The sequence below is a fragment of the Osmia bicornis genome, chromosome 13, assembly GCF_907164935.1.
Source record: "Osmia bicornis bicornis chromosome 13, iOsmBic2.1, whole genome shotgun sequence".
Taxonomy (NCBI): Eukaryota; Metazoa; Arthropoda; class Insecta; order Hymenoptera; family Megachilidae; genus Osmia; species Osmia bicornis.
Window position 1 is genome coordinate 5657251 of NC_060228.1, and position 25723 is coordinate 5682973.

At 38.4% G+C, this 25723-nt stretch overlaps 3 protein-coding genes across 5 annotated transcripts; all 3 read left to right on the top strand.

The window, feature by feature from the left end:
• Positions 1 to 140: 140 nt before the first annotated feature.
• LOC114872589 (N-alpha-acetyltransferase 35, NatC auxiliary subunit) lies at positions 141 to 4481 on the top strand. The gene is made up of 10 exons (XM_029179932.2): positions 141 to 1188; positions 1372 to 1433; positions 1710 to 2245; positions 2367 to 2559; positions 2621 to 2802; positions 2870 to 3202; positions 3288 to 3680; positions 3766 to 3939; positions 4010 to 4126; positions 4203 to 4481. The coding sequence occupies exons 1-10, from the start codon at positions 1130 to 1132 to the stop codon at positions 4341 to 4343; spliced, it is 2190 nt and encodes a 729-aa protein (XP_029035765.1). The 5' UTR covers positions 141 to 1129; the 3' UTR covers positions 4344 to 4481.
• A 762-nt stretch (positions 4482 to 5243) lies between these two features.
• On the top strand, positions 5244 to 7843 carry LOC114872591 (IQ and ubiquitin-like domain-containing protein). Its single transcript, XM_029179933.2, has 6 exons — positions 5244 to 5764; positions 6043 to 6270; positions 6416 to 6960; positions 7033 to 7233; positions 7294 to 7672; positions 7738 to 7843. Exons 1-6 carry the CDS (start codon positions 5541 to 5543, stop codon positions 7841 to 7843), a joined length of 1683 nt encoding a protein of 560 aa, XP_029035766.1. The 5' UTR covers positions 5244 to 5540.
• A 2160-nt stretch (positions 7844 to 10003) lies between these two features.
• LOC114872577 (IQ and ubiquitin-like domain-containing protein) lies at positions 10004 to 15289 on the top strand. Of its 3 annotated transcripts, XM_029179901.2 has the most exons (5): positions 10004 to 10151; positions 10224 to 10785; positions 10874 to 11233; positions 11582 to 11777; positions 11889 to 15289. In XM_029179901.2, the coding sequence occupies exons 3-5, from the start codon at positions 10902 to 10904 to the stop codon at positions 12783 to 12785; spliced, it is 1425 nt and encodes a 474-aa protein (XP_029035734.2). In that variant the 5' UTR covers positions 10004 to 10151; positions 10224 to 10785; positions 10874 to 10901; the 3' UTR covers positions 12786 to 15289. The 3 variants fall into 3 exon arrangements, with proteins under 3 accessions (XP_029035734.2, XP_029035732.2, XP_029035733.2); XM_029179899.2 differs by having other exon boundaries at positions 11582 to 15289; XM_029179900.2 differs by lacking the exon at positions 10224 to 10785 and having other exon boundaries at positions 11582 to 15289.
• Positions 15290 to 25723: the final 10434 nt, after the last annotated feature.

The following is a 25723-nucleotide window of genomic DNA, read 5'->3' on the forward strand; positions in this document are numbered from 1 at the left end:
TTTCTCAATTGTTTCTGATATTAGGATGTTAATTTTATTTTCTATTTCAAGATTGTATTGTTTAAATTTTTATTTTATGTTGTATGTTTTGAATGGTTTCACGTTCTTATGATTTTAGGGTGGGTCACTAAAGTAGCCACCTCCATGTGGTGTGACCTGGTAATTGATATCGTTTTCTAAAGATAACTTTTAGAAAGCGATATCAAGCTAAGAGCTACAATAAAAAGATTTATATATTTTTTAATTGGGAAACAATAGTTTAAATTCAGAAAAGTATTTTCGAGATTGCAATATTACCATATAGAACGTATAACTATAGTAATTTTATAGTTCCTGAAAAAGAAACTTGTATGATTTTTGACTAATTACAAATGACTAATTACCTCCTTCTTTTCGAAGTCGGTTAAAAATAAAATAAAAAGAAAATTACAAAATATGGAATTTAGAAAAAACGAAGTTGTTTGATACCCAATGGTAGAAAGAAATCAACCCTGGCGAAGATATTTCAAGCAGAGACGTTGTACATTGGAAAGGTCGTAAATTTCTTTATCCATGACTCTGGTCAGGCGCCAGATCTCCTCCTTGTCCACAGAGCACATTGTTTTTCATTTGATAGAAGTTCGCTACGTTGACTAATAAATATCTTTTTTATAACAATTTTCGAGAGGAATTCATTATTGAATGAAAGTAAAAATTTGCATAAATGGAGAATTGAGGTGGCGCTTAAATCGGTTTCTGTTCGACCTAATTTTCGATGAAACGTTGACTGTTTTACCGACGCGGAATTCGAAGTTCGGCCTCCACGGTTTTTCTTGTACCACGGCAACTTGTACCTTCACCAATCCAGTCAAATAGTAGATAAATCCTTGAAGACCTTTTATTATGCTGTCTATAAAATGATTGAAAATATAATAGGGCTAGCATCGCCCTAAGCATGTAGCAGCAGCACCGACGAGTCGACAAAATAATATAATCTCGAGACTGTCATACCAATTGTGTTCTGTTCGTACAGACCTAACTTCACCTGGGGGTAGCTGGGATCCCAAAAATCATAACCCTTTGAGAACAAAGATATGTTCAGTCTTTTTATATTTGTAGTCACTGTAATGTGACAGGTCAGTCTGCAAGAATGGCGACCATGGTAGAAGAACAGAATTCGATTGACATGGGTGAAGATAAAGAATCACAGTGAGTCGTGATGTATTAATTACAATAAACAAATTAACCTAATAACTTATAAACAATTCTATAAAGATGCTGTATAAAAGATATCACGACTTTAATTGGAGTTTAGGAAAATAACCTAACGCATAACAGTATCTGCAATTCTTAGCGATATTTTTTAATTTATACATCTATTTTACATTGCAGATTCGACCAAGTCACTTACAATTGGGTGGATATTACTCACGAATTTTTCGAAGCCATTACAGGTGCTTGTTTAAAAACTAATTTTTTTCCTTTTTAATGCACCCTTTAGTTATCTTTTTTGTTTTTTTATTGTACATATTTTTGCTTACCCTGTATCCACCAAAATCATAAAAATTAGATGTAATAATACATCATTTGAAACATTATTTATAATTAAGTATTTGAAGAACATTTAAAAGAATTGCTTTAAGGACTTTAGTTTATATTAATTAATAGTGTGAATTAATACAGTTAATAGCATTGTTAATATAAAATGTTTCATTGATATGTTTGTCTAGAGCTGGAATTGGGAGAACTTTTACATGATGAGTTGTTTGGGTTATTTGAAGCAATGTCTGCGATTGAAATGATGGATCCAAAAATGGATGCTGGCATGCTATGTAATAGAGGGAACAACAAACCGTGTACCTTCGCACAGGCTGTTGATTCTGGTGCATTAAAACTGGACAATTTGACTCCATCTGAAATTATAGGAATAATAGATTCAACTTATGCGTGTATAGTGTCTTGGCTTGAAGGTCATAGTTTGGCCCAAACAGTTTTCATCAACTTGTACCTTCACCAACCCAGTCAAATAGTAGATAAATCCTTGAAGACCTTTTGTTATGCTGTGTATAAAATAATTGAAATAATTAAAGACTGCATCAATAAAGCATTAGTTTTTGAGGAAGAAGATTTCCAAAGTGTTACTTATGGCTACAAATTGCAGCAGGATATTACAGAACAAAAAACCATATCCATGCTGAGAGAAGTAGAAGAAGAATTACATAGGAAAAGTAGAATAAAGCCAGTTGATGTAGAATCTGAGAAGGAAGTAGGTGCATTTTCTAAAAGGAAAGCACATTAAGCTTTTTATAATCTATGTATATCTGTTTGTTATATATATATTTTTAATAACAAGAAGGTTAAATAATTATTATCATCGTTTTTTTCAGTATAACGATGGATTAGCATTATATGCTAGAATTAGATTTACTAAAATGTTTTATCAAATACTGACATTAATGGGGAAAAAAGAGCAATTACAACAAAATTTAAATGATTGTCATAGATTATTAACAAATTGTTCGTACATGATTCAAGTCATGATTAAAACAGTGAATCGCGGAGAGAAGGCTGATGAGATATGTAAGTTTCTTAACATTATTTTGTTATCTGCTTACAGGAGTAATATAAATCATAATTTTAGCAAACTATCCAAACATTATGGGATTTGATCCTATGGTGAATCAAAGATTATTACCACCAACATTCCCGCGTTATACCAAAATAAAACCAAGAACAGAGGCCCTGAAATATTTAGATGAGTTACTAAATAGATTTCGTACAGTCACTATGATTACTAATCAAAGTGGATTTCATGCAGCTTTGGTAAGAAAAGATTTACAACAGGCATAAAATACAGGCATACATTCCAAGTACACTGATTTCTTTTTAGGACTTTTTTTTAGAATTTTCACGACAAAGTCCATGTATATTATCCAGATCAATGCTGCAAATTGTTTATTTGCCAACAACAAATCGAGTGTTTGGCGTTCAAAATTTTGCCGACGTTCTGAAAGATGCAGCGCGAAGTTTTATCGCGCCTCCCGTTTTAATGCCAAAGAGTACATTACTTCAAAATCATCAGGCCAAGGAATATGTCGATAGTTTTTTATCTCATTGCGTCAGCGTGTTTGGCAGTTTATTGCAACTTACTGGTCACAACAGAGCTAGGCAGAGAGATAAATTGGCACATTTATTGGAGGATTTTGCAACATTACAAGATGAAGTATGTTTTATAATATGTTGCTTATACTGCCAATTATATATGTTGGTTAATATTGCCAATCATTTATAATTTGAAATTTCAATAGGCCGAAAGAGTAGATGGATTCTTACATACCTTATGCTCAAAAATTGACACACACAGATCACATTTAGCATGTTTTGGAACATGGATTTTATATCATACGTTACGAGTTATGGTTATGTACTTGTTAAGTGGTTTTGAGCTTGAATTGTATTCGGTACATGAATATCACTACATATTCTGGTACCTGTATGAATTTCTTTACGGATGGCTTGTATCAGCTATTACAAGAGCAGATACATTCTTAATAGATCAAGATGTACATAACGATACACATAAAGGTAGAGGAGGTAAAAAGAGTGCTAAAAATAAAAAGAAAAAGTCGACACCAAGACCGTATGACTTAGAAATATTAATGTACCAAGCTATGCAAAATATATGTGGTGGATACTATAAAGTAAATTTTATATATCTAATTGTTATGAAATAATGTGATTTTTTAAATTTATAATTTAGCTAAAGCTGTAAAATTGTTTCAATAGGCTTTAGTAGGTTTTCGTATGGATGGGAAGATACCACTTCCCGAGATGCAATTTGATTCAGAACGAGTTCGGTATGAACATAGGTTACTACCGTTTTCTTCATTATTGACTCCGCCACCCGTTAATTATCCAGAATTTATAGATATGACTAATGCACAGATGCATAAACGAAACGTAAGTGCAATTTCTCTATTTTTCTTTCTTCTTTTCTATTCCTAAATAACATCAAGTTCCGTTTTGATAGGAGAAGGTTACTAGTGAAACGCAGTACATAGCCGGGTGCCGTCATTTTCATCAAGCTAGGAATATGTTGGAAAGAGCATTGTCCCTTTATCCACCGAACGCTAGTACCGTGAATGAGGTATACTTCTGAATTTTTTGTTCGTTTAATCTTAAACTTGTTTTTTTATTCATTGTATATATCGTTTGATTTGCAGATTAATGATTTATTAAAAGTGGCGAAAACGAATTTTGTGGTTCTAAAATTACTTGCTGATGGGCATAAAAAGGATTCTAAAAAACCTCCAGTATTTGACTTTTCTTGTCATCAACATTTCCCACTGATAAAACTAACTTAAAATTCATTTGTAATAGCCATCATTTCATGCTATAAACGACATATTATTTATTCTAGCTTTAACCGTGTAAAAAATATTTTTGTGTTGTTGACTTTGGATGCCTTTTTCTTTCATTTAATACAACCTTTGAAGCTCTTCCCCCTTTTTTGTTTTATTAACGTGCACCCACTTCATTGTACAGATGTGTATTATTTCTCGTACTTTGTGGATAAATTTCTATACAAAATGAAAAACGATATTTGTATATAGTTTATCACAAATTGTATATGTTTTAAGTGAGCTCATGTGGATATTAAGAATGAATGCGCCGATTGTTTGAGGGTGAGGTCTTTGTGAAATTGACGGGTCGCTGTGAAATGTACATAAACATGTAGAATGTATAGTCTCGAAATATTGTATAGTAACACATTTTATTAGTAAAGTTGTTAACGATTCTTGTTAGAGGTATGTGTAACATTTGGAAACTATTGAACGCTTCATCTACCAGAGTACACGTTCTGATAACAATCTTTTTTACAGAATAATTTTATAATTTTATTAATCTCATGTGACCTAATTTCTTTTCGTCTATGGGCATTGTAGCTCGGATCATCTGGACGAAAATAGCTATGGTTTATATACATTGTTAAATCCTGTACTATACATACACGAAAATTGTAATATTGAATCGAAGCAATGAATCTGAATGTAAAATTAATAATTGAAAGGAAAAAAAAAAGAATAAAATGCTTGTAAATCGCAAGATTCATGTGAGAAGGTGATGTATGTCTAATAAAAAGCGATAATCTGAGATGGATAAGAAGCGTATTTAATAAGAAGAAAGAAAAGAATCTTTTAATTATACAATACTATAGGCCGTCCAACGAGATGAGTCAGTATATGTTCACAAATTCACGCGCTCGACGTTGGGTCGGAGCACAGTTGCTTCCAGTTCTTCATACGCTTCATCGAGGTCTATATACTGTGAGTCGGGCTTGCTTCAAACACGTAAATTTTTACACATTTACTGTCTCATTTCGTTGAATGGACTACACATACACACAGCAGACATATTCATAAAAACAAATGAAATTAATAGCAGATTTTGTACTCGAAATTGAACTCGATGTACAACCTATTATTTTCTAAAATTGAATAAAACGATTTGTTGCTGTGCCATATAAATTATTTTCAATCATATATATATATCATCTCAAGATGGTTTGCTGTTCAGCGTGGAAGATAGAAGATCGAAGAATAAAGAAACCCTATTTGGGAGGATGGAGGCACAAGATTACTAAATTAGAATATTTAAATGCTGCATCTCAAACAGGACCTTTAAGAATGCCGAAAAGAAAAACGTGCAGCAGAATGGTGCAATATATTGCAACACTAGAAACGACCACGCAAACACCATGCCATCATCCAACACAGATGTGGCGGTACAATACCTTTCCTTGAAATTAAAACCACTTGGCATCATTAGAATGTTTCATTTTCTTGATGAAGCAATATGTATCTTTTCTTATCATTCGACTTAAAGCAAGGTCTTCGCAGAATGAAGAATTCTTTCTGTCCTAAGACGAAGAAACATCAGTATCTTATCCTTGATATAGCATCTCTTCTTTTTAACACTAATGAATCTAAAAATCATTTGATATTGTTGTTGAAATGATTTCTCATCCACTAATCGATTCATTCATTTCTTCCTTTTATTTAGACCAGATTGTTTTATATCAAACGGTTCCGATAAATGTTTAACGTCGAAACCTTATGAAACGTACGAAGAAATGATGAAGCGATTAGATTACGATGGAAAAGCTAGAATTATTCAAAGAAACTATAGAATATATGTATTATTGAAGAACATTAAAAAATTTGCGAAACAGTATCGGGAGTTGGTCGACGATTGCAAGATGTACGAGTTAGAAAAATCCCTAATTTACAGGTAATTAAAGTTATAAACTATCTAAGCTGTTCCCAAATGTGGAATTTCGAAATTTAGTTTAAGTGTACTATTAAAATTTGCCAAAGTTTCTCTTCTTCGAGATAGCCAAATGATTACCCTTCTTTCCCACTTTCCATATTTCCAGAAAAAGACATCAGCAAGAAATTTTTGGACGAATCAATCCAAAATCTCGACAAGATTTCGACATGTTGTACGAGCTGGTCGAGAAATGGAGATTGAATCGTCTCGACTGCACGAAGCAGCGTTTCTTCAAGGCTGCAAGATGCGCAGAAAATTATGTAATCCTGGATAAAACCGTGGAAATGTTCAAGGTGATCGACCAGAAGAGACAAGAAGTGAAGAAAGAGTATAGGAACAGGAAACGTGTGAAATTCATCACGTTTAATTGCAAATCTATCACCTGGCATGGTTACAAGGGGAAACTGGTAAAGGTAGATACGATGAGGAATCAGAAAGCACGAGAATTCAAAACGATCTACGATTCATTGATGAAATACAACGTCACTCGAGGAGAACGTATGGAGATACTGACGATACTGAAGAAATCATTAGAAGTGCATAATTGTGTGGCTGCGTTAAATTTAATTAAACTTTTAGATCAAGAATTGGCTTATCTATCAAGAGGGATGAAAAACATGTCACTGGAGTATTTTAGGAAAAGAATAATCTGTAAGAATTATAATTAATTTCTCATTCTTCAATTAATTTACCAAGGATAATTGATTGAAAACAATTATGCAGATGATTACTTGTACTTTGTACGATCGTCGCATTCCTGTTGCTGCGTCAATGATGACGAAAATTTCTGCAAAAATGTGGACGATGAGAAACTACGAGAACCCATAGAAACAAACACGAAATTATGCCCTAGTTGCTTGAAACTGCTACCCAGTCAAAAATTCACGGTCCATGGAAGGATGAAAAAGTTATCTTCATGTATAGGTACATTCTTTTTTATCCTTTTTTCTTTATTGTTAAAACATAATATTTCATTGCAACCAGAGTGTACCTGGTTGCGAGAACGAAACACTGCACACGTGAGTTACGCACCTTACGAGTTTCTTTTGGATTGCGTACGTTCTGATGAGAAAAGCAGATGTGCTTCGTCAGCTATTTCATTCGTGATGCAAAAACACGATATGTATCATCTGGTGAACAACATCTGGCATGGTCATTCGATTATGAGTGAGAACAAGGATCTTTTCGTTCTGAGAATGGTTCGATATAACGTGGAAGAAGAATGGTCACCATGGAACTGTATCCTTTTAACCCAGGAAGAGGCTGAGGTTCATTGCAGAATCAAGGATCTTCCTTCCATGTACTCGAAGCATCTTATTAAGCGGGTTTTATTAAACCATCAGTTGGCGAAGAATCAATTCAAGTATGTGCATACGTGCTTGCAAACATTGATAAATAAAATGAATATATTAATTGCACATATTGCAGGGACTTGAAACGGTTCGAAGAAGAATACAGAGAAACGTTCCATAAGATTGAAAACAAACTGGTTTATAAACCTGCGATCAAAGTGAATGATTATTTATTTTCTTGATACATTTTACAACAACCATGATCGTTTTTATATAAATTATTCGTCTGAGCAACAAATTAAATAATCTGCAAATAAACATTCTACATAATTAATTACTAATTATATTAGTTATAATTAATTATACAGGTGACAATGGGTTACCAGGATCATGGTGGAGATTCTGGGCTCGGTTCTGTACCTCCTAACCCTTTTTCGCAGATTCTATCATTTGAAAATTAATCAAGGATGGAGTATCGATCATTCAAAAATGACAGTGACGAATATTAATGAGAGTCATTAGATGAGGAAGTATTCAGAATGCAAAGACATTCAAAGACGAATGTTAGGGCAAGATGGGCATGAAATTAATAACAATGATGGGTTAATCCTGAATGCTTATGAAACAATCTACAGGATCCTAAACATCTGGAGATTCTTTCCACCCTGATGGACAATCATGGTTCAGCTACGTTTGTTGTAATCAAGGATAAGAAGAGAGGAGTTTCGAGTTTGAGAGGAAGTAGGGTAGGTTCTTTAAGTCAGTGGTATATAAAATCGAAAAATAATGGAGTAGAAAGTGCTTTTGACCGATCGACCAAGCAGGTTGCCATTGGCAACGCTGGATTTAAGGCTATGAGCTTTCGATTGGTGCAGAGCTTTCTCCTATATGGACTGCGTCGCATTAAAAGCTTCGTGTTCGTTCTTTTCCTGTCTGGTTGCTTCATTTTTTTTTCATTTATATGTCTGTTTCGATAAATCTAATAATACGTGTTATTTCAAGACGCGAGGTAGACCTTTTTCCTCCAATTTACGATCAGACAGTGCTGGTGGTTGTAAATTTCCTCAATGATGAGGAACGAATAGTCGTGACACGGTGAAACGAACAATAAATAATCGTGACGTTACGTAGATATAAACAGCAACGTTATAAAAGTAATTTACGAGGACATAAGCGATAGAGGACGAGGTGAAGCGTTTTAGGATACACGGGGGTGAGTCGAAATATAGAGTGGATTCGTATTTATTGCGTTTCCAGTCGAGGGATGAAGGGTCGTCCAGGAATTTCTTTTTTTATTAACCCAGCTTTTTTCCCTGTATCGTTTTGATTTGTGCTCGAATTTCCATAGGGAAAACTTCCAGTGCTGCGGTTTTGTTTCCATCGCTTTTTTTCAATACAATCTTACAGTAACAGTATATACAGAATCATGAAAATATACGGTTTCATATCCGAATTCACTGGTTAACGTTATTTTACAGGCATTGGAAATTTTTCGAGTTTAAATTCGAAAGGAATTTCATCGTGTCGTTATCTGATCCCTCGAAGAAATATTATTCCATCGTGTTTGTATTTAAATTTTGCAGAAACGTGTTAATCCCAGTAGTTGAAGAAAAAAAGGTATCGTTTCATAGATTCTATAGGTACATACGTTCCCAGAGACGAAGCTTTTATATCGACGATTCCCTTTTTGGATTTCTTCGATACCCGAGGCGGTTTGCTCGAACAGTTCTATATCCCAGACGTCTTTTAGCAACTTGTACTTCCTTTTTCACGTTAAATAATGTATAACAGGCGGAAAATGTTGGTTCGCTTGTGTGTCGCATGAAAATCTTTGAAGATCTTTCGTTCGTTCGATATTTCCAATTTCTGCTAAAAGAATATTCTAAGTTTGAAATTCGGGATTATGAAGCGATGTAAATTTTAAAGGAAAGTTTAGATACGAAATTGAAAATTCGTGAAAATTAATATGTTGCACTCATCGAACGCGTTACCGTTTATGATTAACACACTGATGTTTCCTTGGTCGACCAATTTATTTGAGATCGAGTTTACGCTCGCCGTACATTTATTTATGATGAAATTCACGCTGCTACGTGTTCGTTTACGACGAAATTTATGCCTCACTGACCTATCACCGATATGTTACGTTTATAGCTGAATTTATGGTGCAACGTGGATGCCTCGATGATTGACGCGTTAATATTTACGCGGTTTCCTTAATTACCGACGAGCAAAGCACGCGTTCGCCTTATTTTCGATGATTAGCGTCGTTTGATTTATGTCCCCGGTCGTGAAACAAGCCAAAAATGAATGTAATAGACGTTATGCGTACAAAATGCATCGGAATAATCCATATTTCCGTAATGAAAGAAATAAAAATTGCCCCCTGTGGCTGGGGGGTTTAGAATACAGCCACGGTATCCCCTGCCTGTCGTAGGAGGCGACTAAAAGGGATGAATGCTAAAAGTATGGCAAAATGTGAAACGAAATGTGAAAAGGACCGCTTGTCCCTAGAATACGCCACCCCTATGGAAAGGGGAAAACTGTAAAGTAAGTAGGAAATAAAAATTTAATTTCAATAGCAACAGAACGGTAATCGAAACATAACGTTGGTGTCTTCAGCAATGCACAGGTCTCTGTTCTTGATGCTTTACGAGACTGCAAGCCTCGCGATGCCACGTTTGCATTACGTGATTTCTAATGTCACGCGACTGCATTTACATTACGCTACACGTCTGCTAATGGCACGTGGTTGTGTTTACAATGCACCACGTGGATCCTCGTGTCAGCGAGCTTTATTTACCCAGCACCACGTGACCGTTGGTTTGCGATGCACTTGTAACTACGATTTACAGTCACGTTTACCTAGCACACTAAATTATGGATCTCGTGTAAACTCCAGTGATACCCAGGATGGAATAGTTGAAGTTGATTTTCGGATTAACATTGAAACTAGATAACAGGATAATAAATGCAGGTGTTGAGTTTCGCGTCGTAGCTTTGAAGAAAAACTAGTTGAAAATGAAGAAAATGTATTCCTGTCGATTTCCTGGAGACAGTTATCTTGATCTTAAACAGAGGCCAATTTCGACCCGGCGTTTCCTCGCTGTCCCAAGTGTTCTTTGGAATTGTAAAACGACGAATGGCGCAGGTCTTCCGGGCGAATCCTTTAAACCGTATCACAGTAATTTCCTTTACTACTGCCATTATCCTGGACGAGTTTTCAGCACAGCAGTTGTCCTTCCAAAGCTGACGATTCTCTTTTTTTTTAGGTGCTAGAGTCCTGATTCTCTCATCACCATGGCGCTGACCGTACGAACGGAGAAACGATCGACGAGACCATTTCTGGGTAGTTGGAGAAGCAAAGTTACCGGGATTATTTATTACAATGCCTGTACGCAAACCGGGAGGCACGGCCGGGATACCAAGGAGGAAAGAGTGCAAACTGAGTTTCAGGTCGACAAATTTACAGACATGCAACGCGATGTGGGGCTGCAGGTGAATTTTTATCCCGATGTTCGAGACAGGCTCTTAGAAGCTAGAGGTCATTCACAGAGATCCAAGGAATCCTGCCAGGATCCTGGCGACGAGAAGATCCTGAAGAGCGTCGTAAAGATACAGAGGTTTTACAGGTGAAACAACGAACGATGCAAGTTCGAGTAAACTGGTAGAAGTTGGTGGAACGATGTTCCCTTCTTCGACGGTCCAAGTTTTCGCCGAGAGCCGGGGTATAAATGTTTAATTCTTATACTCTTAATGAAAGGAAGTTTTTTATTTCAGAAAAACACGGCGCGAGTTAACCCTCGGCATCTCGGAAATATTCAAGAAATTTTCTAAGTCCTCACCGTCGAGGGGGTAAAAACTTTTTATAAGAAAGAATTCTCAAAGTCTGTTTGTCTGTCTAAAATCAACCCCAACTTCGTACCATAAATCCGCCAGCGAAGAAAATCGTTCAAACGTCCGTTCAACGTTGCTTACAGAGATCACCGCGGCGGGCAAACCGCGTTACTTCCGGTACGCGCCAAGAACACGGACGAGGATCGAGTACATACGAAACCGAGTTTCTATCGTAGCCAGGATTTCGTGATACTAAACCGCACGTGGCCGAGAACGAGGACGGACTTTGAGTTGCTGTACAATCTGCTTGACCGCTGGCGAATCCAGGAAACGAAGAGGGTAAGCGAACAGCTGTTCGAACCTTCCAGGATCGCCGTGTCCGGTCTAATCCTGTCGAAGGAGGTGGAACTGTTGCGAGCGATAGACGCGATGAAAACGACGGTTAAACAGAACAGGAAGAGGAGAACGTGCAGGAAGTTCCTGGACGAGTTGTCGAAGCCTGTCCTCTGGAAGAACAACCGCGGCCAAACGATCCTGGTGGACACTCCTGCAGTGCAACGTGCTCGTTATTTCAGGAACACCTTCGACGAGTTGTCCAACGAAGATATTTCGATCGAAGAACGTATAAAGACGTTGTCTCGGCTCAGAAACGACATCGACCCTCATACTTGCAGAACTTCTGATGAATTACTACGTTTGATAGATCAGGAAATTACTCTTCTGACCCTTAAGGTTGATCCGAGTAAATTGAACTGGTTGAGAGGTCGTTTGAGACTTGCTTTCTTCGAATTAGCTAGAAATTCATTAATTAATGAGTTTAGGAATAAAAGTATCAGGGGTAGTTCGTTAGGTCATCAAATAATTTGCAAAAGTTGCAACAGATTGTTGCCAATGGAAAAATTTCCAAGAGAAAAACAGCGTTATTCTTCTTGCTGCAATTATTGTTTGTATCTGAAGATTCAAAAGGGTCCTCGAATTATTTATGGGCAATATGAAATGTTGCTTCGTGATTTAAGACGTAGGGAGGGTAGAATGAAATGTTACACCAGTCTGGCGTTCGTAGTTGACGAGAAGCTGATTTATCGTTTAGTGAACGATATATGGCAGGGGAGATCGGCGATTTCGGGAGATGATCGTTTGGATCAGTTGAGATTGGTGAGATTTCGTAAGGGTGAGGAATGGTCGCCGTGGAATTGTCTACCGTTGACCGTAAAAGAAGCCTCGTTGCATTTGAAGGTAGACGATTTACAGAAGTTTTACGGCCCGACGGTGCTGCAGAAGTTTTACACGAAGAATCTGCAGGCGAAAGTTCAGTTCCATTCTATGTTTGAATTCAGAAATAGATAGAAAAAAATGCTGGCTTTTGTTTTCGTCTCAAGTATGATCGAGAAAAGAGCTGATCTTCCAAAGCTCTTCTATTAACCCATCAACAGTGTAATTATTTAAATTGTAATTGCGAAAATTACAGTTGAAAATTCCAAGTATTTCGAAGTTATCACAATTGATAACGAAACTCGTGAGATTCTCCGTCGGTCGTGAAAACAGTTGAAGGGGATTAAAACCCCAAGAAGTTACCAGTGTTTCTCGTTTTCCATCCGCAACTTTCCGTAGCCAACTTCGGCCTCGTTGATTGAGTTAATCACGTCGCAGTTTATAAGCTAAGTTCCTATCGGGTCAGAAAAGAGCCGCCTGATCTTGCTAACGTTTAAAACCCCTCATAATCCTCCGACGTTTCTGAACGTATATTACATCCCTCGCGTAACAATCACCTAGGAAGCTTTTAATTTCCTTCGGAAAATGTAGACGATGAATCAAGGTGTAACCGGATCGAGAAGTTTAATCGAAAAGGCAAAGTAAATGGAAACGGCGAAATGATTTCTCCTTTTCGAGAGGATCAATCGTATACATAAGAAGGTTGATCTGATTGTTTCTCAAGTTCTCATCAATGTTTGCATGTGAGATTGTCAAAGGAATAATTGATAGATTAACGTACGATCCTCTCAAAAGAGAGTACCGGAAACGGTTTCCAATTAATGGAAAAACCGGTTCGCTTTGAAGGATTGAGCCTCAGAATCTGTTCGTAGTTTCAAAAGGAACAACGAGATTAGTATTCTATACCGTGGACACTACGAATAGTAAAAAGAACATAATTTAATTATTTATATTTAATTTTTCTATAAATCTCTGTCAATCAAAATACCACTTTTTCGTTGTTTAAAACGAACCTCTCAACCCTAAACCCTTCTAGCATTGTTAAATAAAGTATTATCCCTGTGTGGAGGTAACATAAAACAAGATACGATCGCCGCGAAATGAAAAAGTATTAATAAAACGTAACGAAACGCTTGGTTTATGGATCGTCACAGGGTTCATTACTTGCATGCCAACATAAAAATGGTAACTTTTATTTTGTGGCACGCGGTGTCGTAACTACGAATGTTATCGTTGTTTACAGTAAAAAATTTCATCCCTGCCACGTGAATTTGAAGGGTTTTAACGAACGTTTGTCGTTAGGAATAAAAATTGCACCGCAATATTTGCAGTTGTAGTGCAGTGCCACTTGTCTGACCACGCGTTTACTTATACTACTTGCGCGCGGCTGATCTCGATCTTATACTACTGTGGCCATCTTAGCGTCATTAATCGCGGATTAATAATTAGATAACATTTAAGATGCATCATTAGCAATGAAATTGCTGGTATTAATAGGAAACGACTACTCACGCGCAATTTACTCGATAAATATATTCATTGAGGACGCTTTGAGGCGTGGTTCGACCGCCTGATCAAATCACTCGGTGCTTATTATTGGTCAAACGATCCCTGGAGCTAACATCATAAATTTCAAATACTCCGTCGGGTCGTTGCACATCAAAGTGATCGAATCACCCTGGGGAACGTCTTTGATACAGCAAACGCGTAAAATATTTTTCTTGAAAGTTTCATGAAATTAATCAGTTAATTAAATTATCCCCAACCGAGTTCTCCTATTACTATTTTTGAAATAAGACGAAACGAGGAGGGTTGTAAGTTTCTTTCTTGCTCGCTTTTACCCACGTAACGATCGCGATTTTAAAAGCTGGAATTACATTATCGATACTTCGACAAACTAATTACGATATGGAGGGTGGAAGAGTCGTCTTTGCAATTAGTGGATGTACACTTCGCTCTGCTCGCGATTTAATCAACTAGCCTGGTGCAGTTTTAATCGTTACATCGGACTTAATCGAATCGTTAACTTCTGTCGTTACTTTGATTACTTTTCTTTGCGACGCTGATCGAATTATTCATCCACCCACAAGATAATTCACGATTTTTATGCGATGACAGGGAACATAAATGAAATTTAAAAAAGCCAAGAAAAATGAGAAGGATATGGTTGGTAATGACAAGTCGATGACATGAAGCTTAATGATATCACGTGTAACTATGAGGTACATCGATAGATTGAAACTTCCGATTAATTAGCTATCGAAGCTCTGCAACAATTAATCATTTTTCCCTGGTACGGCTAATGAAAGGAAACTAATAAACCGAAAGCGGAATTGCGGTGATGATTAATTTTCGGTTTTTTTCCCCCTTGCCGGTCGAACGAGTCCTCGGTAAACGATGACCAATAAAGCGACAAATCGATACGTTCCAACGCAGATTCGATTATACACGATAACAGGTGAAATTTCAACTTTTCACGGGTTACACGTCGAATACTCCCGATCGATTAATCATTTTCCTTAATTAAACGAACAGCGATAGTTAATAAAGCGAAAAATGGAGCTACTATGATGGTCGATTTAAATTTGTCACGAGTTAGCTGATTCTGTTGTCGATGATCATAAAAGTCAATCAGTTAATTGAGATAATAACAGATTAACAGAGTTGTTTTTTAATTTTGACTTTTTCATTGTATTTTTCTCTTCTATTTTCTGTTGGTACAATTTACAAATAAATGCAATAAATGATCGAATTCCAAATTTTTCCGATCAAACAGCGTATCGAGGGTAAAATAACGAGACAAGCGAACAGACCACATTATCGGCCACAAATTCGAGCGGGTAATGTCGTTTCCGATATGTCGTTAATGAGTTTTATAACCACGAACAAAACGGCTGGAAAATCAGCGTTCCATTGATTTCGTAGAGTTCATAGACTGACACTACGACAGATCATCGATAGATTGATCTCCATTCGATTTTATCCACTAATTTACCCGTCACGCGGACGTGTAGAGATAATACTACTGAAATTTGCAGAGAAGAGTGTCCGATCACGCTATCATATTAACTGCTTCCCCTTCGAACTAGGTACAAGTAGAGCGAGAATCGCTCTAAAGCCAACCCCGATCAGAAGTGGCAAAAAAAAACAGAAAGTCTAGATGTTTTAGCCCTTTTCTCAAGATTTTTTAAATTTGCTAAAAACCATCTTATCCAAAGGTTCACCAAATCCAGAGATAGAATTCGACGTTATTAATCATGCCACAGGGTTTGGATGAGCGTTGCATCTTCACGGTCATGATCGCGCGATAAGTATGGAAATTGATAGGAAATCGGCGCGAAAGAGGGTGTACGGTTCGAAAAAGGGGTAACACAGAACGAGAGAGGAGAAACTGCTAGGAAAACACAATACTCATAGAGTGATTCATAACACGGCCGTCGCATAAATTGCGGGTGATATGTTGGCGCGCAATTAGGGTTTGCTAAATCGGCATTACTAATTAGATTTGGCGTACCGAGCTTGGCTGGCCGACCAGGCCGCCTCCTCGTCGTGCGTATAATTGATTCGAGTTTCAAACTAATCTATACTCACCAGGTCGACTCGATGGTGATCGATAATAATCGTTCATGATCTGCTGCGGGCCGCGCGATCTACCTAAGACCCTCGTCTCAAAGTTCTTTCGCACCTCGTCGAAATCAGTATAATGATAAATTAACATTTTCACCTGAGAGTGTTTCAGAAATCTCGGGAGAAGTTTAAGCGAAATTTGCTCTCGCGACGAAGGGGCGGTAAATATTTGATGATGCTCGATTACCGTGTATCGTTACGCAGCGATACCATCGATTAATTTCCTAGTTAATCGAGACGATAATTAGAGTGCCAGAGGAAACGGACGTTCCAGCACTCGTGGGCCCGTGCGGCTCCGTCACTTTGTCAAATCTGTGGCTGAGGAGCCACCCTCGGTTTAAATTGCACCCTCCGTTTCAGACCTCGTACGAGGAGGGTGGAGACTCTTGATACACCGCTTAACGTTCTTTCTCGTTCTCGACATTTTTCACGGAGCGAAACCTTTCATACAAGAGCACGTTGCTGCTGTATCAAAGTATTAAATCGATGCTCGTGGGAGTTCTATGTTGGTTAAACGTAGCGAAAGAAAGGGGTAGTCGCGCAAGATGAAGTCGACGCGTTATTTACAATCGTTCTGGACGATAAACAATTGATGTAAACAATTTCTTTTTCGTGGAACATTGACGGATTACTTTAATCCTTGTTCCAGGAACGATGCTTTATTCCAGAAACTCGGTTTCGTCCAGTATTCGTTTGATCGAGAAGAAAAAAACGAGGTGGACAGGGGACAAAGGATCGGTCGGAGACGTTTGAAAAATATCGGTCGTTACGGTGGAAAGCGAGCCGGCCTGTAAACAGATTATACGTACGAAACTGTTGATAATTTATGCGCTTCGAGAGCGAACAGCTCTAGGATCCGCCAGTTGGACGCGGGATAAAAATCGTTCTCCAGGGCAATCGTCGAACGAGAACTTTTCTGCGGTTTCTTGTTCGCTCGCTATGCATTACCCGCCAGAAACTTTTCGCTCTGTTTCTCGCGCGACGCGATACCTGCAAATTATTAAGCGTTTCATGAAGTTTAGCCGGATATTACGGTGACACGGACCACTTCCGGCTATCCGGCGACCTCGATCGAAATTTTAACCGGCGCATTCGTCAGCAACGTATTTCGTTTCGTGTTCGCGAGAGGATCGACGGAGAGGAAAATTTGGAAATTCTTAGAAAACTTTTTCTAAAATGTATTTACATTACAGGCTGTAAGATATATTTTCACGTCGTTTACGGATTTTTCGCGGTTGCAATTGACAAAATCGTTCTTCTTTCGAGCTCGTAAATCGTCGAACGGCCGGCGAACTTCGAGCCTGCGTTAAAAGCTCTACCCGTAAGCGGGGTCTTCTGGTTCCACCATAAATTCGGCTATTATCGAAAATCCTTTTGCCGTGGTTTCGACTCGAAACGCATATGCACAGAAGTATCGGTACCGTATGCAGCCGAAAAAGGAACGCTTTATGCCGTTTGACATTTATAACCCGACTGTAATTGTGTTAAACTGCAACGACAGCTTTCCGCGATTCCATTCCCGGAAATTGATATATTACTGGCGAACGATCCGCAGATTTTTCTCCTTTGTTTCAATTATTTATAACTAATATTTGTTAACGATGCTGTAGATAAATGTATCGCGTAAGAGAATATTTCAATCAGATGAAATTTAATTGGAAAGATTATGATTGAAGAAGAATCAGATTATGAGATGGGGAAGAGGGATGGAATGAAAAATGGTAGGAGGATATTGAATTACTAACTGTGATTAACTTAGTCTTTCAATTTAATTATAGATTATCAGATTATTTCTCTGGAAAAATATATACAAACGTCGGAAAGAACTGAAAAGTTTCTCTATATACTTTTACGTTCACCTCGTACAAACAAGTTTTGAAAGTCTATCGTAAAGAGAATTGCAGGATAAAAGAGGGTGCAGTAGCAAAAGTATCCAGGAAGTGGTACAACTCAACGCATGACACTTGAAAGTTAAAGTGGATGTTCATCGAGAAGCGAGCGAGCACGAAGAAAACCCCATCCGATAAAATTCTACGATAGAAAAGCGATCGAACAAGAGACGAGCGGGTAATGAACGGTAAATTTCAAAGTGAAACGTAATGAAATATTGGAAGAATTTAGAAGCACTTGTCTCACGACGAAAATAAAGGTCGCGTTCGAGAACACAGTCGACGCGAGTAGTTCGAAAGCGTACTCGATGAGCATTTCGAGTCTTTCAATCGACTAGAACGGACAGGAAGAAGCGGTGAGAGAAGGAAAAAAAGAAAGAGGAGACAAGATCTGTTTCAGAACGAGAACCGTCGATGAGGCGTGCTCGTAATTACGACCGTGTTTGAGCGACTGACAGGTGCTTGACGAACAGAACCGATAAAACCTTCTCGACCGTCTATCCTGTCCAATGACATTGCGGGTTACCTTTTTTACCCTTAATCTTTTTTACTCGGAAACGTTTAAGATCGTTTCCGCGTGTAACACCGAAACGTCGGTAACGAGCGTAATGATCTTGATGAAATAACATTTTGTAGTTTGAGGGAAGTAATTTGAGGAAATTTAGAATAGTAATAATATCCATAATGAATACAATGGAACGAAAAGATAGAAATATGTTAATTTTGAAAGAATCTAGAAAATGAAAGGAACTTCTTTCCTTAAGGAGGTTTTTTGGTAATCATGGATGGGATCATATGGAATGACAATAGGTTGAAGTCTCGTGAATAAATTAATTTGATGCTAGAAATAGAATTTCCACTTTATTAAGAAATTAGGAATTATACATTTTTCAGTGTTTACGATTACTAGGAAATGTTATTTATGATAGCAGTAAAGTACATCGATCGGTATATCGCTAAGGAGCGATTTATCTTCGTGGTGACTTTCTCAGCAATGAGTATGCGGAAAGTTGAGATAAGTCAATAAATATTTAACGCTTTGGGAGTTGTGCACAACCCGGTTGCTATCGTTATTTCGTGGTATTTGTTTCGGTACATCGTTTCGAAGATGAATTTCCTGAAAATTCTTTTGAAGAATATATACTTAAGATTAAAATGTCATTTTCAATCTTCTCATAATATCTCAGCAATACGATTAAGTTTTAGTAAGACAAATTTCTTGAAAGTTCATCGAAAAATGCGATTACCTGTACGCGTCTGACCAAACACGGTTTATACTACTTGATACGTTCTAGAAATTGATAGAACGTACCACTAAGCAAAAATTCTTAATTTTCATTGGATGTTGACATGAAAAATTAGTGTTTCTAATGCGATACAATTGTCAAACCTCGTTCCTCTATGACACAATTATCAAGGGATCAAAAAGGGTAGTCAAAGGCAGACTCCACCTATCTCCAGTTTCCCGCAGCAAACGAAATCCGCCATCAAATCCTCGTTCGCTGTTCCTCATCGATCCCATTTCTGAAATGGTACCCAGATTATCCAGTCGAATGGTCCGCCAGACACATCATCATCGGCGGCCTCTTTGTCTCCGACGATTCTCCCAATGGGAATTAGGTACCGCTGTCTTCTCACGGCATGGCCCCTGCTGGGGAACTATCCAGGCAAACGGGAATTGAAGAACAAAGAGGGAGACTAGGTTCTCCTCTAGGAACGAATCGAAACGAGAGAAACAACCTATCGAATGGTGGAGAGCCGAAGAAGGACAAAGGTAGAAGAGCTGTCACGGCGTCTTCGAGCGAACACAGTGAGGCATTCAGAGTAATTAAAACCTCGTCGGACTCTTTTCATTCGTTCGACGAGACTCCGCGTTGTTTGCAATAGTAGTTTCTTTTCTCGTCTTTTTCTTATACTTTGGTCGTTTGATTTTATTTCCTTTGTTTCGTTCAATTTCTTGAAACAGGACGAACGAAAGTATTCTACTGCTATTTATCGAATAACAATAAGGGACGTTAATAATTTTATGGAAAGTGCTGAGTACTTGAAAATTCTTCATTCTCTTTCATTATTTTAACCCTATTCCCTTGGCTGTTCCAGGGAAAAAGGGAAAGGGTTGCAAGGGTTAAAGGAAATGAAGTGGAGTATTAAGGTACACGAAGTAAACGATGTTAATACTTCATACGTCCATAATATTATTTTCTTTGGAAAAGGTAAAAAGCTATCACGGAAGCTAACATACACGCTTCTAACCAGAAGCAAGTTTATTCGGGAAAGAAAGGTGTAGAGCGCATAGGGAAAATTGAGTTTCGAGTGGCACCACGTGGGCTGCACGCTTCTCCCGAGACACTTTCCATCCCTTTCCTCATTTTTCCTCCATTTTACCTTTCTCCCTCGGTAAACCCGGCCGAGATGAAAGTTCGACGGAGTTTCGTCAAACTTAACCGAGTTACCCGTCAGAAGGTATAAACCATAAGAAGGTATAGTTTTGCTAGCCAGATTATTATGAAATCTTCTCGTGGACAAACACAATGATGCGAGTTTAAGATTTTTTCGTTTCTTCCCTCTCGACAATTCCACTCAATTTGTGTTCCAATTCGACGAAAAGGTTTCGAAGAAATACAAATCGATCGAGAGGGGTCAAAGACGGAAAGTTTTTAATTAGCGGATAAAAACGGTGTAATTAATTACGAGAGCATTAAAGGATCCTTTGGTTGAAAGAGAAGAATTTTTTTCTCTTTGTTACCGTTTCTAAGGACGAGGATCTTCGTTTGGGAAGTCGAGATGAAAATTTCCCTCTATTTTCATAACCTTTCCTCTGCATATTTCGCGACCCTTTCCTGCAGTACGAAAGGGGAAAAGAATTCTAACGCGTTGGAGTCTTGGTCGCTTAAGAGGCTACTTAATCACGATTTATTTAGGCGAGTTTTCTAAAAGAAGATTCACCTTGCGACTGATGAACTCGCGGAAGTTTTTCTTTTACAAATTAGTGAAAATTAAAAAGAAGGAGCGAAATCCAGCGTACTCGTTACCGTGCGTTAACGATAAGTGACCACCTAGGTGAACAGAAATGGCGGCAAAGTATCCGTGGAACAGATTAACAGGTAATCGGGTATACGATGCACACGAACGCCTTCCGGCCAGCATTCGACCGCAATTCGATTCGCACCTGAACAACCGCGTCACGATGCGTTGCATAATAAACGCGAACGAGTACGACTTCCGTCAGGGATTTCGCGTCTCTCTTGTCGAGTAAATGAAACGTTCCCAACGTTGGTCAATGACGGCGCCGTTATGTGACAGCGGTTTCGCGTTGCCAACGTTCATCCTTCCCGTGTCGGATCGTGGCTCGTATAAAACGCGTGTTCGACCGTGTATTCCCTCGCGCGGACACTGTCGATAAGCGATGCACGAATTACAACGCGTTGGCTGGAACGTGGTCACTGTTCGTACTCGAGGTTTGTTTGACTTGTACCCTTCGATTTGTTGGTTCCACTTAGCACCATCACTCAACCGTGAAGAGGATGACGGCTGGAAAAGTGGACGTTCACGCGTCATCCTAGAATGTTGCGCGCATGTAGCTTGTTTTCGTATTTCGAATTATTTGTTTCGAGATAAAATATCATATTGTTACGTTACGACAGTATTCTAATATGCTAGATTTCGAAATTTTTCTTTTCCTCCATATTCTACAACGTTATCTCAGTAATATTAAATGACTATCGTTCTAAGATATTCATACGGGAACTTTTCATATCGAGAAAGAACTATAGTTTCCCAAATGAATGCCATAAATCTATCGGATCCTATCTCGCTATCTTTAACCGTTCAATTTCGGGGTAGAATCGTTGGCCGAATGAGAGAAGCTTTTATTTGCCCAATCATATTATCGGAACGCAGGAACCCCTACGAAATAACGTCGATCCTTCGTAATCGTTTTCCACGCAACGACAGTTTGATCTTTCAGCTCGACAAACAACTCTTGGACCCTCTATCTCGTGACAGGTACTCCAATTTCGTTCGCGAAATGATTGACCAAGAATCGTCGTGGAAAATCTTATCGTTCTTCTATTTATCCTCCCTGCTAGTTTTCCAAGGATCTAATTTTTTGTTTCACTTCTCGTGTCTCCTGTACACGTCCAAAGTGTACAAGGATGATCGACGAAAGGATAGTTTTACATTACGAATTCGTGGTAAGCAAAGAAGGAAGCGTTGGAAAATGTTTGCTCGAAAGGTAAAATCACTCTGGAAAGGTAAAGTAATTTCTCACGGCTGGAGTCTGTTCGTTATTTCCCGCACGTTTCTGCTTCAATTTCCCGTTCGGTTCGCGGCCAACGCCGTCTTCTATCCGAATATTTTTCAGCCAGGATTATGCTGAACTCGAGAAATCCTCGAACGTATCCAAAAAAGTATCACGGATTTGTTTAAAGGAGCCCGACTACGGAGGCGAGAATTCTTGATCAAGAATTCAACGCGATTGTGAATTTAAATGTTCCTCCCGGAGAAATTCTTCCGGATTCCTTCTTCGAGCTCTACGAGCTACGAGTTTAACTTTAAACGAGCGATATCGATCATCAATTAATACAGAGGCGAAGTAAAAGAGTTTCGTTACGATCGAGCTTCCACAGACGGGTTTAACCGAAGATTCTAACATAAATTAATCGATGTACTCGAAACTCGTCAGCATTCCGATACGTGCGTTTAGTGACAAATATCCCTCTGTAGTCCAATCACGTTTCCATCAAAGGATAATCAACATCTTAGCAAGCACAATCTCAAGTACACTTTGACGCGAGTTTGCCAAGATTCCGCATCGAATTATTATAGCTAGGCTTTCGCTGAGATACACGCACCAACTTCAGATTCAAACTCATTACGAACAAAATATCTAGATTACGTGTTCTTAACGCAATAAGTAGAAACTTCTTTTTTTAAGTTGTAATCGCGTTAATGATCAGTTGCTTGGAGTTCGCGTATCGAGCACATCTCGAATCAATCAGCCTTGGATCAAATCCATCTTTCAAGCTTAACAAACTTTTCCTACCGCGAAGAATCATGGAAAGGGAGGGGATGGGGAGGGATACCAGCAGATGCGAGGTCCACAAAGAAGCAGAACCAGGTCACTCCGCGATAATCTCAATTTTCCGCAAGATCAGTCTTTCGTTCGAGGGTATTCAAGGCACAGACGATCCAAATCAAAAGCCGAGTCGTCCCAGAGAGATTCCTCCGGAGTAAGACCTTTAACGAACGCCATAAACCTCTTCCTCGACCAGGAACGTGCCAACTGGCCTTGTCCTTCCTTTCGTTCTTGCTTTATCATTTCGAAGATGGGCTACTAGACCCACGTAAAAGGACTGTGCAACGTCGGAATCAAGGTTTTGCTAACAATGCTTGAAGTAGTTGAAGCAGGGACCACATTGTGGACTCGAAGACGTGGCAAGTCGATCTTCAGACTAAATTGAAGACGCCATTTTGACTCGAGAAGGTTTATTTTAAGCCTTTTTATAAAATAATAGAGATAGCAAAGCAACATTGCTGAAGGAAATGGTTTGTGAGCTCTCTGAAGGGTAGAATGATGAATTTTAAGTAGTATAGGTCAATCATATGTCTGACAATGCGATAAATCCCTATTATGGCGATTATTTTTGGCTCTTTTTCACTGTGTAAAGTGTCGACTGGAAATTTAATTGCCCTCTTCTGTGTCTATATCTGATCGATGAACCGTGCAATTCGTGTATGCCGCTTAACGTCGAAATTGAATCTTTGTTATCGAACACGTAGCCGGCGAGTTGTTTTACGCTAGGCTGCCAGGCATATTGCGTTTTGTCAGCGAAAGGAAACCGTGGCTTCGTCTCTGTTTGCACGGCCGCGGGATCCAATGAAATTTTGTGAACTGTTCGATTCGACGCCCCCGGCTAGTCATCTGCCGCGATTCTCTTTTCTCCTCGCTGCCTTTTTTTCTCCCCCGTTCTCGTGTTTTTTTCCCTTTTCATCGAGCCCGCTCGCGAGAACCTTGATGCAATTCACACTTCTCGCGTCGCGGCTTCTCAAATGGCTTCAATGGAAATAATCGACAGACAAGAATATCTTTTTATTGTTACACTCCAAAGGTGGAACATTAATCGCTGCTTTCCCTTAGGTGAAAAGCAAAATTTTCTACTCGAATCACACGTCTTCTTTTATCGCTTTTTTATGCGACAGAATAAAGTGTTAGAGGGGTGCTTTAGATTTCCGCCGTTTTCATGGGGTGATTCGTGTTTCAATTTTCACGCGCTCATTGCGAGGAAACGACAAACGCCACTTCTAATGAATTTCAATGAATTGAATGGAACCTGTACTTTAATCAAACTCGACTGGGCTACTTTATGTCTCGTTTGATATTGTAATCGGCCTTTTAGTATTTATTTAATCTCCCTCCTTGAGGGTGCACGTTCTTTTGCAGACCGGGAAACACTCGGCAAGGTCTGTTGTATATTTCAATCGAAGAAAAGCTTTCAAGATGGGACAAACGTTATCGTGTTATTTATTAAGAAACTGTTTAACCTTCTGCCATTTGTCCAAAGATATATTTCTTATCTGTAAAGTTCCATTTTACTAACACAATCTGTCTTCTTCATGCACGATACATAATGTCAAAATGATACCTTTTCTTCCTATAACTTGTTTTGTTTCTCAAACGACATTGCCCGGCATAAAATCTCAATACTTCAACACCTGGTTTCAAGCATTCCACGCACGTACGATATAACATTCGATCTGTTCCCTTAGACGACACAATTCTCTGTGATCGTATTCACTTCGACTACGTAATACGATCATCAGTCGTTCAATAGGTATCAAGATCACATTATTATCGAGCGTACGATATAATTTATTCCATCAAGATTTGGTCGACAATGTCCTTTTTGTGTGCGTATGAAGAAACGGCTTTATTAATCCAGCCTGAATAATGCATCGTTTCCTGATCGAATTCCAGCTCAGATTCCATGGAATTTTACAACGGCGCTGCTGTGAAATCGAAAAGAGTTCATATGAAAGTAAAATAAAGTGTAAACTCTGTTGTACTATCTTTTAAAACGTTCCAGAATAGCGTTTCAAGCCTTGCCAGGAATGGAGGGCAGAATCAGGGAATTGACAGTAGTACAGGTCAATCATTTGTCAGACATGATCAATACCTTCACTACTGAAAGCCACAGACATTTACCGAGTGAATGGGATGAATAAAAATAATATTATAAATATTAAATAATATTAATATAACGATTATTAATATGTTAATACTTTGTTCTTTTCGAAAATTGAAAAATTAGACAAACAAAGCATGATCGATGAACTTCTTCATCTCTCTTTTCGTACTTTTTATTTTGTTTCGAGTAACTCAATATCGTGTCGGTGTATATCGATGTCATTCATCGGAAAGATGATCTCTGAAGTCTCACAACATCCTGTGATGTAGCTTCATTTAGATTCTGGCTACCATAAATGAAATTCATTTAGGTTAATCTAAAGCACCGTCCATAGAAACGATCCTCCTATTTACCGGATAGAGTTATTCGA

Excerpts from the sequence above, each read along its gene's own strand:
- LOC114872591 (XM_029179933.2), top strand. The coding sequence starts at position 5,541 with ATGGTTTGCTGTTCAGCGTGGAAGATAGAAGATCGAAGAATAAAGAAA. Across the intron at positions 7,234-7,293 it reads AAAGTTATCTTCATGTATAG|AGTGTACCTGGTTGCGAGAA; the intron begins GTACATTCTTTT and ends CATTGCAACCAG. Across the intron at positions 7,673-7,737 it reads TTGGCGAAGAATCAATTCAA|GGACTTGAAACGGTTCGAAG; the intron begins GTATGTGCATAC and ends CACATATTGCAG.
- LOC114872589 (XM_029179932.2), top strand. The coding sequence starts at position 1,130 with ATGGCGACCATGGTAGAAGAACAGAATTCGATTGACATGGGTGAAGAT. Across the intron at positions 1,434-1,709 it reads ATTTTTCGAAGCCATTACAG|AGCTGGAATTGGGAGAACTT; the intron begins GTGCTTGTTTAA and ends ATGTTTGTCTAG. Across the intron at positions 4,127-4,202 it reads ACGCTAGTACCGTGAATGAG|ATTAATGATTTATTAAAAGT; the intron begins GTATACTTCTGA and ends TTTGATTTGCAG.
- LOC114872577 (XM_029179899.2), top strand. The coding sequence starts at position 10,902 with ATGGCGCTGACCGTACGAACGGAGAAACGATCGACGAGACCATTTCTG. Across the intron at positions 11,234-11,581 it reads AAGATACAGAGGTTTTACAG|AGATCACCGCGGCGGGCAAA; the intron begins GTGAAACAACGA and ends CGTTGCTTACAG.